General features: G+C 37.2%; 1 protein-coding gene across 1 annotated transcript in view; it reads right to left on the bottom strand.

Annotated features, from left to right (window-relative positions):
• The window catches only part of LRP6 (LDL receptor related protein 6), a 139,527-nt gene continuing 121,490 nt past the window's right edge, over positions 1-18,037 (bottom strand). Inside the window, exons 17-23 of the mRNA XM_045829020.1 lie at positions 17,286-17,411; positions 15,844-16,080; positions 14,943-15,053; positions 9,949-10,179; positions 8,314-8,450; positions 7,565-7,662; positions 1-4,799 (exon numbers count right to left, since the gene is read on the bottom strand). Of these exons, the coding sequence (XP_045684976.1) occupies positions 4,505-4,799; positions 7,565-7,662; positions 8,314-8,450; positions 9,949-10,179; positions 14,943-15,053; positions 15,844-16,080; positions 17,286-17,411 (1,235 nt within the window). The 3' untranslated portion in view covers positions 1-4,504. The remainder of the gene's footprint in view (positions 4,800-7,564; positions 7,663-8,313; positions 8,451-9,948; positions 10,180-14,942; positions 15,054-15,843; positions 16,081-17,285; positions 17,412-18,037) is intronic.

Raw genomic sequence — 18,037 nt, 5'->3', positions numbered from 1 at the left:
TTTTATTTTCCACTGTTTTATTATAAAAATCAACATTTCATTTGTTACAGCTCAGCTTATTGTAATAATCAAAAGGGGGATTTATACAAGGTATTTTTATACAGTTTACAATTAAAGCACTTATTTTACAAAAAGGGGGAAGTGAATAGTGGACAAGGGCTGACCAAATGTTGGCCATTAAAATATAAATACATCCTTGCAAAGCACCATCGTACCAAAGTCCGTGAACAAGAAACACCAGCTGACTTTAAGACAAAACGAAGATTAAAGCTTAAGAAAAAATTTAAAAACACAAAGGATAAACATCTGAAAGCAGCACCAGGTCCTTCACTTGCAAATCAGGCTAGTCCAGCTTAAGTTTCTCAGTATCCTCTTTACTCTTGTAAAATTTTTCCTTGCTAACCCCAGATACTTTTTCACATAACGTTAGATTCCATCAGACTCTGTCTTTTTACTATCCATGTTAAAAGAATATTCATATATATATTCACATACATATATATGCATCTCTACCCTGATTTAAAAAAGAATGGACAGTTAAGCAAAAGCAGTTGTCTATAATTCTTTCGTGTTAACTTTTAGTCAAACCCTAAGTAATGATGGGGGGGGGGGGCATTTTTGTTAGGTCTATAGTCCAGTTCTGAGTACAAGAAATTGCTTAGTTTATAATTCTTATCTGTCAAATCCTGAATATTTTTTGAATACACACAGTCAAGCCAGAAATATCCTGAGTATATAGATTCACAATATTCATAATTAAGAACTTTAAAAATTACAAATGTAAAATGATATATTTTAGGTCCAATGTCTTCTAAAAACTTTGAGAATTTCAAGAGCTAAATTTTGAGACCATTATGAAATGAGGCCATCCCAGAAGTCAGAAACCACACAGGCTACCAGCACTTTCTAAAATCATCTGTTATTTCTCTTGGCTCATTTTAGACTTGGGATAAGGAAAGGAATACCAAATAAAATTAAATTTCTTGAGCTTAAAAATTCTGAGAACGTTTTAAACATACGATTACTTCTTTATGACTCAGTTCATGTCTACACCTACTGCAGTCCCATTTGCAAATGTCCAAATACTTGTCAGACAACTGATACTCACACTCATACCCACACTCCAGACATACCGTAACTTAATAAAGCGTGGCATATTTGGGATTTGAAAAGCCCAAAATTTTTTGTTGTTGTTACATGTAAAATGGTATATAGTGTGCAGCTCTTATGGCTTGCAAATTAATGGAGTGGCATGTTTTCTCCTCCAAGATATAAAATAATTTTAAAACTACACTTACAAGCATCTAATCTAGGCACAGGACTAGACAGGGAAACAGCAGCAGCACTTTTATTGCAGAGAAGCACGCCTGTGCAAAGAAAGCCTCTCTGGTACCGGAAGTACATAATGCCTACCATGATTATTGCTATCAGGTCATATAAATACACACAGTTCATCAATAGGCTAGGTAAGCCAGAGCTACCAACTGTACTTAAGTCTTCTTTATTAATGTACCTTTAGAACAAAACAAAGATTTTCCCCAGAACTAACTGCTACCTAATACCAATGGAGGCTATTTTAATATCCTAATATTGAATGAGTTGGCTTTACACAAATTATTGACTTCAGAGTTGTTTTTAAATGAATGCAGTCCCCAAACATACTAAAATTTTACTGCTCAAACCACCCCCCTTCCAATGTATCTACCTATATTAGGTTTCCAAATACACGTCAGCCTTTTAGAACAGTTGTTCTCAAATGTATTAAAGGTTCAGAGCAAAACCAGTGAGCTGCTGTTTAGAAGACCAGGGCTCTGCAGGAGCCAAGTTCAAGTTAGAAAATTTCAGGGTCATAAAACACCACTTTCAATGTGGAATAGCTTACTATAGTGTACAGAACGTATCCTTTGCTAAAGCTAATTTCTCAGATAATTCTAATCACACCAGTAAGTGGGAATACTTTAAAACATTCAAAATAAATACATTTTTAAGAAAGCTAATGACATTTTATTCATCCCCGCGCCTCAATGGATAATGAATCAAGACACAGTAGTTTACTTAAGCTTAACTGTCCATGTAACCTAAGGGCCAATAAATCTTCCCTGAATTCCCACAATTCTCTCATTTTGAAGGTATGCCCCAAATTATTAAAAATCCATCTCAACTACTCCAGAAAGAGGATTCTGAAATTAAACTGAACCACCTTCAAATAATTTCAAATTGGCACACAAATTAGCATTTTGCAAGAAGAGGCCATTGCCATCGCAGTACAAGCACTTGGACTGAGATACAACAAGGCAGTGTTCTTCTTAGTTCGTCATAGTGCAAGTTCCCGCATGGGAAGCCCCCCAGATAAAGATGCACACTAAAAAATGTAAACATATAGAATTGTCAAATTCTAACCAATACCCAGTTATTGCTAACCTTCCCATCTTCATTTAAGCACAAAGTGCCCCTGTGTGTCACAGAGTACAACTGCAGTGTCCATTCCGTCAGGCGGGGAGCACTTGGTTCCGTCAAGAGGAAGTCAATGCTAGTCTGACTGAAATGCAAGAAACTGGTGGATTACCATTTATTTATATGCGAAATCAAGTGCCCCCAATTCTTACTAGGTGTCCTCGACAATCTAAGCATTATTCTGAAGCCAGTTTTGTTCCTCTCCAAAAAGTTTACTTAGGTATTTTTTAATTGCTTAAAGAAGTAGTTCATCCTTGCTGATATTCTGAATCCTTTCTTCCACTGTTTTCTCTTGGGCCCCAAAATCCAGAGGCCCCAGCAAGACAGATTTTTAAAAAAAAAAAAAACCATTCAATAACTAGCTGACCAACATCTGTTAAGGTAAAAAGTACACGAGTTTAAAAACACATTCAATTGTAGCAGAGAAATGTTGAAAACATGTGAAAAGCAGGAAACTAACTTCTGGCAAGGTGGAAGAGCAGCGCTAGAGTCATCCCACAGGTCAGCCCCGACAGCTGAAGACACAGCGGCCCAGTCCCGCACAGGTCGGGCAGGTGACACGACAGCCTTCCACTACCCCCTCCCCCCCGAGCTCTGACCGCTGAGAAGTTAATAGTTTGCCTTCTCATGTGATCTGTGTTGTTAAATTTGTTAAATCTTAATCCATATTGGGATAAGAGAGGACACACAAATATATACAAGGTGGTTATAAGGATAATTTGCGGATAATCTGAAAAAGTCTAACATTCACATTAGGTAACAGAAAGATCCTAAACTCATGTCACGCATTAGAAGAGGTATGTATGTAGACATCATTCTGAGAAAAATTGGCCTAAAGAACATGAAAATGTCACAAACAGTTAATAAAGGGAAAACCTAATGATAACAAAATTCTCCTTTTACACAGATTGTCTCTTACTGGAACACATTAAAATATTTTAGTAGGAAAATATATATAAAAATGATTTCATATTGTGATATATGCTGAAAGTACTGCAAGGATATATGATTAATTTACAACAAAAAATAATAGCTAAATTTGTAATTCTTAAACATTGTCTATATGTGTCGTAAGAAGACAGTTTAATGAGCATTAAACAATCTTAGAAGTAAAGAGGAGCAATAATATGTCTTACCTTTGATCATTACGTGAAAACATCAGTCTAATAGAAGAGCTAAGCCTTCAGGGGAATGGAGCTAGTATAAATATTAAAATGAAACCTTAATTTAGAAAAATCCATTTAATTAACCTTCAGATAAAAAGTTTTGAATAAATCATATCTTGGCAAACGGGCCTATAAAGCTGCTGGGGGAGCAAGGACGGTAAAAACATTGTGAGAACCAAACTCTGAAGGAGGCGTGGACTCGGACGCAGGGACAGAGACGTGCGCACACAGACGGCCCCACGGCACCCTACCAGGCAGCTGACCTTCCCTGCCACAGCGGTACCCAGAACGGATTTTTATGAATATCTATTTTCCTCACTAAAATTGTTGGACGCCTAGAGAAAACAAAGCCCTAGGTCCAAAGTTAGTATTCATTACTTTATTTCTTTTTCAGGATTTCTTAAACCTGTTGGCCCTCAAATGTTATGTAACATGAAGGCTATTTGGCTACTTCCAAGTATCTATGGTTTGCTGCTCTGAGATGGATTTAAATTTTTCTTCTTCTTTTTTTTTTGGTATCAATAAAGCCCAGACACTCCTGGTCACTGATGCCTTTATTATGCCTGTTTCCTCTGTACTCAGTCACTTCACTGGGTTTAAGGCATGCTTTGTGTATTTATTTTGCAAAAATAAAACTTTTAGTACAAATTTATTTTTATACAAATTTTTATGGCACAAGCAGCAAATTTGCTGTTTTAAGAAAATATATAAATATCCTTTTCTTCTGTACAAATATCTCCAGTATTCCCTATTCCATTTATAATTTTTAACTGTACATGGCCTGCCTCATCCTTCTCTAGTATCTCCCTCCCCCCCTCCAGATCTCAGCCAAATCTGTATGTACATTTTTGTGTTGGAGGCAGTCAGAGGAGGAGGGCCCCTCCTCAGGAGGAGTCTGTGCAGGGAGATGGTGGCGGAGGGTAGAGGTGATGTGAGTAGCTCCTCTCTGTGTACGGAGAAGGCGGGCAGCTTTCATAGTTCTCTTCTGCTGACAAGTATTGGCTTCGGGGTGTGGGAGGTGGGGGCACAGGCTCTGAGTCATAGTTCAAGTCACTAGTGTAGCCCTTGACTGTTGCCACCGAGGTCATTCTCCGGCTGGGGGCATAGTCACTGTCACAAACATCGGTGCTGCAGGGCGTGGTGGGGGGTGCAAAGTGCCGGTAACTATATGGCCTGTAGCTGGTATTGGAAGAAAATCAAGAGAAGAGTTAGTTTTACTGAAAAGTGGTTTTGCTATCAAAATACAGAGGTATTGGATATAAAGTTCATCTTGAAGATAATAACTACTGCAATTTAAATCCGCACAGACCAAGAGGCAATTTTCAATGGCAGTCTGGAGGTGGAAGATAGCACGCATTTCACATTTGCAGATAAAATGTGATTAGAGGCAATTAAACATGGATAGAATGGAAATGAGAAGGTGACTTTGGATGTGCTCTTATAGCTTTAAGTTAAACTGTATCACGAAATAAAAAAGAACTATTCAGTTGTACTTAATGGTCACGTCTGGAAAACCTGTCAGTTACACAGTCAGCGTTTAGTCTACATACAGCGAACCTCACTCATTTCTGCCACTTCATGGTCTGAGAGAAGAAGGATCTTCACACGCTTTACACTATTCAAACAGTTAACGCTCCCTCCACGTTCTTGAACTGCTCTATCATTTACCTGATGAATGATCTAATGATGTCTGACAACTTCATTCTCTCTTTAAAAATCAAGTACTGTACAAGCCAGACTAAACATTGTAGACAGCCTAAGGGGCTCATCATCCCATTTGTGTTTGATCAGCAGAGGGAAACTGCTGTGGTTTCAGAGAGTTTCGACTCTCCATGTAGAGATGAGCGTGTTGTCATAGGAGCAGCTTTAACTGAACATTAAAATAATAAATTCTAAATATCCATACAGAACCAGTGAATTTTCTAATATGTATTTGACCTGACTTATTTTTTACACTTGTTTATTTACCTTTTCAAGTAATTGATAGCTGTTAAAAGTTTGTAGCATGGCTAACTAAAGAAAAAGGTACTGGAAAGAGAGGATCACATTAGAGAAAGTAAGAGCTCATTTAACACCCAGGTTTTTCTTTTTAAAAAATATTTTATTTATTTTTTAGAGAGAGGGGAAGGAAGGGAGAAAAAGAGGAAGAGAGCTATCGATCAGTTACCTTTTGCACACCCCTAACTGGGGACCTGGCCTGCAACCCAGGCCCGTGCCCTGACCAGTAATCGAACCGGTGACCTTTGAGTTCATAGGCCAGTGCTCAACCAACTGAGCCACACCAGCCAGGGCAACGTGCAGGTTTTTCTATCATTTCTACTTCCACCTGCAACTTCTTATACATTTATATTTTAAATATGGTGAAGTTAATCTTACATGCTTTCTCATCAAAGAAACTGCAAGAGAGGGGCAAGAACAAGTATAAAACTGAAGTTACAATCCATAAAACACCTAGTGACAGAGAGAGCTACGGATAATATCCCCGGATGCAGACCATTCAATACCATTAGGACTTGCCTCAACAGAAATGGTGGCCAAAAAACCAAAAGCTACAGAACCTGCCGAGCAGGTTTATTACAGTGTGTGTTTTGTTTGTTTGTTTCTTTGCTTTTCACTACCAATATCGACATGTGTCATAGTATCTTTTAGGTCTTATCATTCTGTCCAATCAGGTGTCAAGCCCTGGTAAACTTCCTTGGCTTAACATTTAAAAGTCCCAACATTTCCGTTTTCACAGAAAAAATAGGGAGGAAAGGAAGAAAGAAGAATCAACAAATTCTTTTAAGTTCTATTTTAAACGAAAATCTCAACAAATGATAAACAGTTTCATTGAGAAGAAACAAAATGGGCTTAATTTGAGATGTGGGAAATGACTAAGAATTGTTTTTGACGTTATGATCACTTTAATTAAACATTTTATTCAATTTACAGAAATTTAAAGATTTAAAATAAAATTTTAGGTCTTTTCTTTTTCTGTTTCTTTTTTCAATTTTCAGGTTTTCACCCCTTTATTTTGGCATTTTAAAGCAGACTTGTGGCAGGGAAAGCAACACTTACAATAAAATATAAAAATCAATTCAGAGTCTAGCCCATCTCAAAAAAATCTCATTTAAACACTAAAATGAGAATTCTGAATGAGGTAGTATAAACAAGTTTCTACTTGATTTCTATATATCTATATAGTTACAGATATGGGCTATTTGATTGGAATGCTAGGAAACCTTATCTTGAAGACAACAGGCACTTGAGGAATGCTAATAAATACTGGCACTAAGTGTGTAGACAGAGAGTATCAAGCTCTTGACTATTTGCTGGCCTTTCAAATAAGAGGAAAGAGTAAGGGCAACACGAGTGCTTATGTTTATTAACTTGCTCACTCTGCTCTATAGATTTATAAATCAGCACAAAGGCATACCCCCTCCCCTTTGGCTTACAAATACATTTCATTCATTTTAGTGAGTTGTAATCTATTCCATGCAATTATAATGTATGTAAACAAGGGCTGAATTTAAGCTTCCCTCAAGTTCTGTGCTCTTAAAAATCCCACTGTTTTAGAGTTCTCACAACTCTGAACACACAAGTCTTATCCCAGTACTTCATCCTTAGACTATCAATCACACCTAACCTGAGCAAATTAGTTATTTTGAAATCAATCAGTTTGATGGATAACATTCTCTTAAAAAACACTGCCAAAGCACTGAAGGCTATACTCTTATTGTCCTAAAAGCCAGCATTTGTGACTCTCTTTTAAAAAATGTACAATGCCCTGAAAGAAAAGAATTTGTGGTAGGAGCAACACCAGTATTAGCAAGACACGATGCCCATTCTCTCTCAGTGACCATCATCTATCTACGCACTTGGGTCTACATCAAGCCCACAACTAGAAGAATACTTCATCCTTCTAATAAAGACTTCAATTTATATTAGAGGAGGATGTGTAATACCTGTAGGACCTGTGAGTGGAAGGACTGTTTGAAGAATAACCAAATTCCATGGTGTAATGCGATCGCTCTGTGGCTGGGGATGGCGGAGGGTTCAAAATCTAAAAGGAAAATAATGAAATTATTAAAATAACAATGGTCTACCCCACAAAGAGACTATTAGACTTTCTTTCAACTTCTCTTCTTTCCTTTCTGTTCTATTCCTTCCCATTAGACTATTAGTACACTCCTTCCTTTCCAAAGAACTGACTTTAGGATTGTGGCTCTCCACTCCATACAATACAATGTCATCACGGCTAAACAGTGCAAGGTGATGAGAGGAAATCTATAATCTACAAGTCACTGGTTTAAATTCAGTATAGCTGAGTTTTGACTTTTTAAATATAATTGTTTAAAGAAAAATTACTGACATAGGAGAAGTGCCATGTGCTTCCTCTTTTGGGAGGTCATGGCATGAAAGTCCTGAACGTCTCAGGAGGTACTATTCAGTAGTGCCACTTTTACTAAATAGAAATTAATGTCCAGTGCTTCCATATATGCTGATTAGTATACAATAAACATAAAGAAAGATTTGTAAGTGCTCACAAGGTGATGGTAAAGCCTTCTTTGAACCTTATATGCCTAAATTCTACACTAAGTTTAAAAACTTTTTACATCACCATCACTGAGTACCCACACTGAAGTGAGGTAAAAATCTAAGATCCTGTGTATCTTAGCATTCAGAGCGAAACAAAGGAAAACAGACTGCTTACTGCAGGGAAGTAAGTGCCTTTGGTGCTTGAAGAACTACTTGATGAGGCTCCTGTGACATGAGCTCGGTCGTAAGGGGGTCCGCTGCTGCCCCCCATGATACTGAGGGAGCTGATCATTGATTTACCTCGAGACATTCCTACAATGAAGACAAATACTAAAGATGAGAAAGACCAATAAAGATACATGACATAATTTTATTCAATATTAGGATTATAAATGCCAACAAAAGAGTTTGACTTTGAAACAATTTATGCCCCCTTTTTCTAATAATTATTGAAAGCACTTATTGGAGAAGGGAAATGAATATTCCCTAGCAGTGAACACTTCCATTGAGAGCTGGCCTAGAGCAAGGCCAAGAACGGCTACTGCCCCCTCTGCCTGTCCCAGGATGGAAGCAGAGCTCTTCAAAATGAGATAAAATGAGTGGTTTTCAGTTTCTTAGAGGATTTGAGGAAGAAAGGGCTGTGGAGAGTGGGAGTTGCGGAGCAGGGTAGACTAAACAATAGATTTGGTCAGAAAGAAACTAAAACCATTTTTAAGGGCATAAATACAATGTATGGAAGATTATTTCTTCAGCTACTGGAAGTAAATGTTCTAATCACAACCACCAGTGCTCAAGAAAAATTTATATTCTTTTCCAAGTGACTTCCTAAATTGTACTAACTGCCAACAGATATGGTGACACAGAATAGTATCATTAACATTTAAAAAATCGTGTCTGTTTATTTAGTTACACCCAGAATAAGTCCTCATTTTCAGAGGGCTTTGCCTGAAACCTCCTTCTCCCTATTCTCCAAAACAAAGAGGCTTCTTTACACTGAGGGTGTGAGAAAACATTGACAAAAAATCTGTACCCTCTAGAGCAGGGGTGTCAAACTCATTTTCACCGGAGGCCATATCAGCCCCACAGTTGCCTTCGAAGGACTGAAATAATTTTAGGACTGTATAAATGTAACTACTCCTTAACTGTTAAGGAGTTGCAATTACATTAGGCCCTTTGAAGGCAATGATGAAGCTGATGTGGCTCCCCCTGGCTCCCCGCCCGCCCCGTGAAACCTAGTTTGACACCCCTGCTCCAGAGCAATGTGGTTTACCCAAGCACAGAACTTCTGGCTACTTGGCTAGGCCTGGATAACCCTAGTCCCACTGTCATCACCTAAAGGTAAGAGAAGACATAAGACATTACATCCCTCCCTGCAGTCACCCAGCAATTTCCAGATCTTTGCTGAAAAGAAATCTTAGTCTATTTTTTGGCCCCCCTTTAATTTGTGGGCTCAGTAGTACTGAGGTCACCGATAGAGAACCTAAAGAACTGTGGTTTATGACTTTTCACCAAGTGACTAGCTGATTCATGTTTAGCAGACTGCATCCAAAAACGCAGTACATATAAATGGCTGCGTATGTTATTTGCTTTATATCCTTTGGCAGTTTCTACCAACCCCTACCTCAGATCTTTTGTGTACAGAGAAGGTGCTAAATGTAAAAGAGAACATTTGTTCTTAAAACCTTTAAAACCCAATGTGGTCTAGTTTGAAATGGACTCTGGGCAGTAAGTATCCTGGTTTCAATTATGGAAAATTGAGAATTCTGCCAGGACCCAAGACTTGATTTTCAGTGGATCAGTTTTAACTCACCTGGAAGAGATCCTGACAAAGAACTTGGGTGTGGCACATAACCAAGGGGCACAGAGGCTGGTCCATGAACTACATAGTCATTAGTCATGGTTTCTCCATCTCCCTTCATGCGTGGACACAACATCCTCTGGCAGATAAAGTATATGGTTCCAGACACAAAAATAGTGACAATTACTCCAATAACTGAACCAACTGTGTTGGTGGGTGGTGGTGCTGGCTCCTCAGTTGGATCTAAAATGAGAATGCAGTGCGGTTATATAATGAAAAACAACTACAGATTCAAAGTAGTAATCAAAAAGAGGGCTTGCGAGCAGACTGTGAAGCTAATGGAGACAACTTAGAAACATTTTTCTTTCATATGGATAGGAGGGGGGATCCAAAAAAACTGAAATTGTCTTCTGGAGGGGGGTTGCTTGTAATACACAGGCTTCCCCCACTAGGTGAGTGTTCCAGAAACCCATCTGTATCAGCATACCAGCTGGTGTTGTTCTGAGAGGCTACACTCAACTGCAGTGAATTTTTTTGAAGTCTCTTTCAATGCATTTGACCATTTCATGATGGGTGATTTATGAGTGCACCTGCCCATACAGCGCTGAGTGTTTAGCAGTTTTTGACCAAAAACAGCAGGACCCCTGTGCCACACCATCCCTATTCACCCAATCTCGTCTTAAACAACATTTTTTTTGGTTCCCCAGATGAAAAAAAGTCCTTAAAAAGAAATGTTTTCCCAGTGTGGAAGAGGTGAAACAAAAAACGGCAGAAACACTAAGGTATCAAAACCAACAAGTTCTTTTGAGCAGTGAAAAAAACATCTTGATAGGTGTGCTGCATCAAAAAGAGTGCTTTGAAGGTGACTGAAGTTTAAACATATAAGAATACACAATTTTTAATAAATTCATTCCAGATTTTTGGGGTACTCCTCATACATGTACACCGCGCCCCATGGATTATGGATAAATGTTATCATTAGGAATCAAATGAAGTATCCTTAAGTGGAGACAGAAATAAAACAACATGTTGGGGAAGCATAAATGATAAAAATAAAGATGTTAAGTGAACTGTAGAGTTTTAAATACATATATACATTAAGACTTTTTAATACCTATACATACAAAATCTATCCAACTTTATCCTGTATATCATTTAAAGTCAACAAACTTAGTTTGGAATCTCAGAGTCAATTATAGGACCCAAACACATGAACCTGGAAAAGTCATTAAATGTTTTACCTGGAATGGTGAAGCCAAAAGCAACTCTGAACTAGATTTTAGGTTTGAAAAGTGACATTTAGGTCTGGTGAAAGGAAATTAGAAGCTGAAGATGAACATTAGCTCTCAGGCTCAACATGCTGCTGCCTTCAGGGTGAGTCTAGCTGCCTGAACAACGCAAGGAACAGGTCTCTGACACTTGAGTAGTCGAGGACTCAGAAAGAAAGCCAGAGCATGAGAGCACTAAGGAAGACCCTGACCAAGGCACCCACCTTCACAGAATTGAGAATTTAGAAGCACAGGGCATCAATATTAGGGGTAGAGAGAAAGAACAAAAGGGTGCATCAAATTCAGAACGTTACTATTTGACTTAGAAGGAAAATTCTTCCATTCTGAACATAGACTACAGGTCACAATTGCAGACCCTTTAAAAACCTTCCTTCTGTTTCATTGTACCTGAAATATCCCATCCCCATAGCTAAACTCACCCTGTGATAGACTGAATAAAAGAAATGAGAGAAAACAGTATCACAAAAGTTATACAATTACATAAGGGCTGCCAATTACATATTTCCTCTATGGCGTCTGAGGCACAGACTCTGCTTAGTCCTGGGAGCGACCATCTCAACTTTTTTAGTGCCCTGAGCATTCCAGTCTAATGCCAAGATTCAAGAAAGAAAAGTTTATGCTGACAACCCGAATTCTTAGTCTCTAGGTCACATCTTGACTTATTGAAATCAGGTTTTTATCCTCACCACGACACTGAAATCAGTCTGGCAAAGTCAACATTCTCCTATTTGCCATATTCAATGAACCTTTCACCTCACTGGCCTTTTTATACGTTCTCTACTTTCAATACTGCTGGCTCTTGTTTTCCTTAAAAATGTCTGATCAATATCCTTCCAAGACACCACTTTCTTAGCTTCACTATCTCTAATTGTTGTTTCCTTTTGTTGGCTTCATTCTCTTCTGTCTGACTTCTAAGTACTGTTGCTTCCTAGAGTTCTGTCTATCCCCTATTTTCCTCCCCTGCTTAACTTTCACTGGGAGATTTCATCCACTGCCTCCAATTTAATTACCATTAACAAACTGAAGGGCCCATGAGCTACAGACCCATATGGTCAACTTCCTGAACAGCTTCAATGAGACATCTAATGGGCAACTTTAATGCAACATATGCAAACTGAACTCAATGTCACCATCATCTTCCGTGTTTCCTAAATTCCAGGAGTAAAGCAGGTCATAAATAAATGAGGTGCCTGTAGCAAAGGTATTTGCATTAAAAACAAAAAAAAGTAATAAAAACCAATATATCAGCCAAACATTACATCTGCAGCCAAGATATGGAATGGTACTTCCGTTTTCAGTCCCTGCTACATATTCTAGTTAATGAAACAACTCCAGTCACTCAGTGAGGTATCTGTGTGTCAACCTAAGCTTATCAACTAAATCTAAATGGTTACCAAACCCTTTTATTTCCAAAATAACTCAAATCAATCTATCTACCACACTGCTCCTTCTCAACTTAGATTGTCATCGTCTGCCTGATCTACAACAGTCTCTCAAGTATTTTTAAATTATACTTAAAATTATACTTAACTGCAAGTTATTAGACAGTGAAAACAATTTAGTGGGTTGCAATTAACATTTTAAAACAGAAAATGTCAGAATGCATTCACATAGTATGGATAAACACTGTTGTATGACATTATTTATGTGTGTACCTATGTCACTGTAACCTCTTGATTTGGTCAAAAGATTTGAAAGCCAACAGTCTAACAGTTTTCCCTGCCTATAATCTTATCGCCTCCAACGCATCTGCTTCACAGCTTTCACAACTACGCAGCAATGACAACTCTTTACTTATTAAGTTGCTCAATGACTCTCCATTACTCTGGAATACTGTCCAGGCTCTTCAGAAGAAAAGCAAAGTCCTCTATGATCTCACCTTTACATACGTTTTCTCCTGCTGACACCCTCATGATGTAGCATGTACTCTGGCAGTCCTATTTACATGCCGTTTCCCAAAGGTGCCTGTTTCACTTTGCTTTTGAATAGGATATTTCCTCTGCCAGGAATTCAATCTCTCTAATTATCTGCATAATTAACACTATTCATTGATCAACATCCTATATCTTCAGCATCACTGTTCTAAAAAGTCTTCCTTGATGAGCTGCATCTTCATTCCTAAAGCTTTGACCACTCTCTCCTGTGTGCTACTTGCGAAGATCTCTAAAATAGCACATTAGATATCACTTATCACTCTTTTATCAATAGTATCTCCTGATACTCCTGATACCGTAAAACACACAGAGACAGGCTGTATGTTTTATATATATATTACATCATTTAATTTTTCCCACAGCCATCAGGATAAATATTATCTTCAATCCAAAGATGAAGAAACTAAGGTTTAAATTTCCTGGTAAGAACAAAGTTTCTGGTAAGAGGGGGAGCTAGAATTCAATTCCATCTCTGACTGGCTTTAAAAGCCCTAATCTTACTACTACCCCCAAAATAGACAGCTTTAAGAGCACTGGTACAGGTACCCTGCATGCTCAGCACATAAGTAGGTGTCCAGTAATGTTTCATGAATATGAATAGATACTACAAGTCTCAGTGAGTATGCCATTTGAATTTTTTAAAATATCAGCTTAAAGTCTTTATTAAGATTAAAGAGTTTCTTTTTTTCTTTGTTTTTTATTGTATTTTTCCCATTACCATTTAGTTCCCTTATACCCCCGCCCCTGCAATCATGTCCATGAGTCCTTTTTCCTTTTTGCTCAATCCTTCCACCCCCAACTTCCCCCACTGTAGCTGTCATCCTGCTCTCGATAATTCATTAAACCAGTTTTGACAGGGTAGATGAGGCTTATGCTGATTTCCATTCAGAACTAGGTTGATCAATTTGGGATATATTATAGATTAGAGCATTGGTCAATTGTTAAGAATCTTGAAGAAACTATAAGCTATTCATCCTAGGGTCTCTAGGCCTGTGCATATACATTGGTACAAATTTCCTCAGGCTACATTTTAAGGAAGCTCTTAGAGTCACTGCGAGACTAGAGTCAAGAAAAAAATGGGGGATGTTGAACATGGACTAATGTTCAGAAATTCTTAAGTTTTGACCACTGACTGAGTTCCACATATCTGTAAACATACCTCGTTTTGGTACGTTTCACTTCATTGTGCTTCACAAATTTTGTATTTTTTACAAATTGAAGGTTTGTAGCAACTCTGCATCAGGCAAGTCTATTGGTGCCATTTTCCCAACAGGCTTAGATGATGGTTAGCATTTTTTTTAGCAATAGATTATTCTTTACACATTGCTTTTTAAAACATAATGCTATTGCACACTCAACAGACTACATTACAGTGTAAACATAACTTTTATATGCACTGTGAAACCAAAAAATTAGTTTGACTGGTCTGATTGCAGTATTTGCTTTAATGAGGAGGCCTGGGGTCTGGAACCGAAACCGCAATATCTCCGAGGTATGCCTGTAAACTGTTTCAGAATTTTTAACTTTGGCTGTGGCAAAACAATATTTATTCTTTTCTGATGCTATACTAAATGTTCCTATGAAGATTTTTTTTTGCATAAGAAAATTGCTGTCTTTCAGGAATTATTAAAAGCGAAACAAAAAAATCCCTGGTACAAATAGCTTAATATTAGTATTTGTTTCTTAATAAGGAAATAGTGATTACAAGTGAAACACACATAAAGAAAAATGTATTTTAAAAATTCTCCCTTAAGAGTAATATACAGATGTTAGTCCTACTTACAACATTCCAGTTCATCTGATTTGTCACTGCAATCCACATTATGATCACATTTCTTATGTTTTCCAATGCACTGACCATTGGCACAGCGGAACTGATCAATTAAACAAAGCACTGGAGAAAAATGCAAATAGTTTTTTTATTTTTACTATGTTGTAAAGCCGAATACTACCAAGAATCAAAAAAGTACTTTGTGGGAACAAATGAAAACAAATGTGAGGCTTTTAGATATATCTTAAAAATTATTCTCAGAAAACTCATTGGTAGAGGAAAAAGACATTCCAGCAGGAAATTTCCTATTTTGTTATTTTTTAAAAAAGTGATTTTATTTATTTTTAGAGAGAAGGGAAGAGAGGGAAAGAAAAATTGGTGTGAGAAACATCGATCAGCTGCCTCCTGCAAGTGCCCCGACTGGGAATTGAACCAGCAACCTTTCCCTTTGTGGGACAACAGCCAACCAAATGAACCACACCAGTCAGGGACTCCTATTTTGTTCTTTATGTTAAATTTCATCATTCACTAATAACTCCAAAGAATTTGTGGGTTGTTTTTTTTTTTTACCATGTTAAAGGTTAATGGAGGAAAGAAAAAAATAATGAACTTATTTTACATTGAAATAAATAAATTCACTAATTCAGAGTTTATTGGAAACAAGTACTATTTTTACATACTGAAGTTCTTTTGGTCTCATTCCTCTGCTATGCTTATTAATGTGTATAAATCTTATGCATATTAAGTGAACTAAAACAGCAATTTGGAACATGTTACTATGCTTAACATAATAAGGTCAAATGTACTTGAAAACCCCAAATCTACCACTGAGCCAAAGCAACGCTCCACTCTGAATTGCAAACAACCTAATGGAGAAAGGACTTTATAACTGGGTCTTAAAATTTTTAGATACCTTCACAGTTCTTTTCATCTGATTTATCCTGGCAGTTTGCATCTCCATTGCATCGGAGTACACCATCAATACACTGCCCACTGGTACACTGGAACTGGGACTCTGAGCACACAGGACAGTTAAGCTCATCACTGTGGTCTTCACATTCAGTAAACCCATCACATCGCCAAGCCACAGGGATACAATCAATTTCTCCCGTGAAACAAGTAAACTGCTGAGGAGAACATGTTGGGGGTTCTTCAATAAACAAAGGGGAGGGGAGTAACAAAAATAAAGTAAGTATCACACAGAGGTCAAATACACCTGAGTGGAGCTCATTTAATAATTAATATATATTGTACAAAACACTTCATAATAGATCAAATCTGTAATCCACCCATCTCATCTAATCAGAGAAGAAATAACAAAAGAAGAAACTGATATACTCCACTCTACAGCTGAATCTCAAAATTATATTAAGAGAATCCAGACATTAAAGAGTACATATATCATGGTTCCTTCTATAAAGTTCAATAACAAGCATAGCTAAACTACAGGGATAAAAATCAGAACAGTGGTTACTTTTGGAAGATGAAAACTGGCTGCTAATGGACATGAGGGTACTTTTTTTAATGACAAGAGTTTCTGTCTTGCTTTGGGTAATGGAGTCATACACATTAGTTAAAACATGCTACTAATGTAATATGTGCACTAAAAACAATCACTAAATACAAAGAAAAATGCAAAGGTCTTTTTTTAAGACTTCTAAATAAGAGGTGATATCCTTGATTCAATTTTATCTGTGTTACTTCATAGAAGTAAATTTTTCTAAGATTTGCCTTATTTGAGTTAACACCAAGACCCTGATATGGAAGCATTTGCTTTTTTAAAAAAAATGTGTAAAATATATGTAGAAAAGCCCACCATTTAACCATTTTAAAGCGTACAGCTCAGTGGCATTGACTATGTTCACAGTGTTGTGCGACACTTGCTATTTCGAAGCACCAGAGCTTAACTCTTTCTGCGCACACACCTGATCTCCCCAACCACGCCGGTCTGTCTCTGAGACCTTCAAATCTTCTGTAGTCCAAGCAGTGTCTTGGATGCTGCTACTCAATACGTGTAACTTACTTTTTAAAAAAGTAGGAAAATTAAAAGAATAAAATATTCTTATAATACCATTTTTCAATGATTTTAACTTTTGCATTAAGCCTTTTCAATCTGTTCACAGCAATATGTATTTTATCTATCTTTTATAGGAGAAAACACTTTTATATCAGCTTATGATCATAATGTTTAATACCTTTATAAACTCAGTTCCCTAGTAATTTTCCTCTCATTAGAAATCAGATTATTTTAACATTCCTGCCACTATAGAGAACAGTTCTTCCCTTCAGTGAATTAACCTATTCAGTTACAGAACAGCTTAAACGATCTGCACAAGGAAATGACAACACATTTACCTCCACATGACAGCTCATCCTGAAGCAGAACCAAGTGCATAGGGCAAGAGCACCGTGTAGTACCATCTCCTTTTACAAGACAAATATGTGAACAGCCACCATTGTCCTGAGCACAGGGGTGCTGTCCTGCAGGGAAGGGAGGGCGGGAGGGAAGGAGGGAGGGTAGTTTAGTTAAAATCTACCACTTATGAAGTATCAAGAAAACAAAATGTAAATCACCTCAGACTTTATTTGCACACGTATATGCTTCCTTGCTCCATCCCTACACAACCTTCAAGAAAATGAGGACAAAGATTTAAAAGTACAAAACACTGTCTGTACATATTTATATATAAAATATTTTAAATGATTTTAAGCAAGGTAATGACACAGCTCATATTAATTTGTAGGCAGAAGGCTGAGACCTAGATATTGTTCTATTTAATATACAAAAACGCTTCTAAACTAGAGAGTTTAACTCAGATCTTTCTAAAAGATCAGATGATATTACTCAAAAACTATATTTTAATAAAGAATCCACTGATAATTAGAGTTCTTATAAGAAAAAACTTAAGTTCACATGGAACTCAACCGTTTGGAAACAATCAAAATTATCTACTTGGTCAACTGCAAAAGATAACCTGAAATAATACAAATGTTTCATTTCCTCATATTTAGGTTAAATTAAATACACAGTCTGGCAACTTTTCAAACTCTGTCTCACAGGTTGTATTTAATGAAATCACTGCTATGAATTTTCTACTTAGCTTGTG

The sequence above is a fragment of the Phyllostomus hastatus genome, unplaced genomic scaffold (genome assembly GCF_019186645.2).
Source record: "Phyllostomus hastatus isolate PE091 unplaced genomic scaffold, TTU_PhHast_1.1 phas_scaffold_93, whole genome shotgun sequence".
Lineage (NCBI taxonomy): Eukaryota > Metazoa > Chordata > Mammalia > Chiroptera > Phyllostomidae > Phyllostomus > Phyllostomus hastatus.
This window is presented reverse-complemented; position numbering and strand designations above follow the sequence as displayed.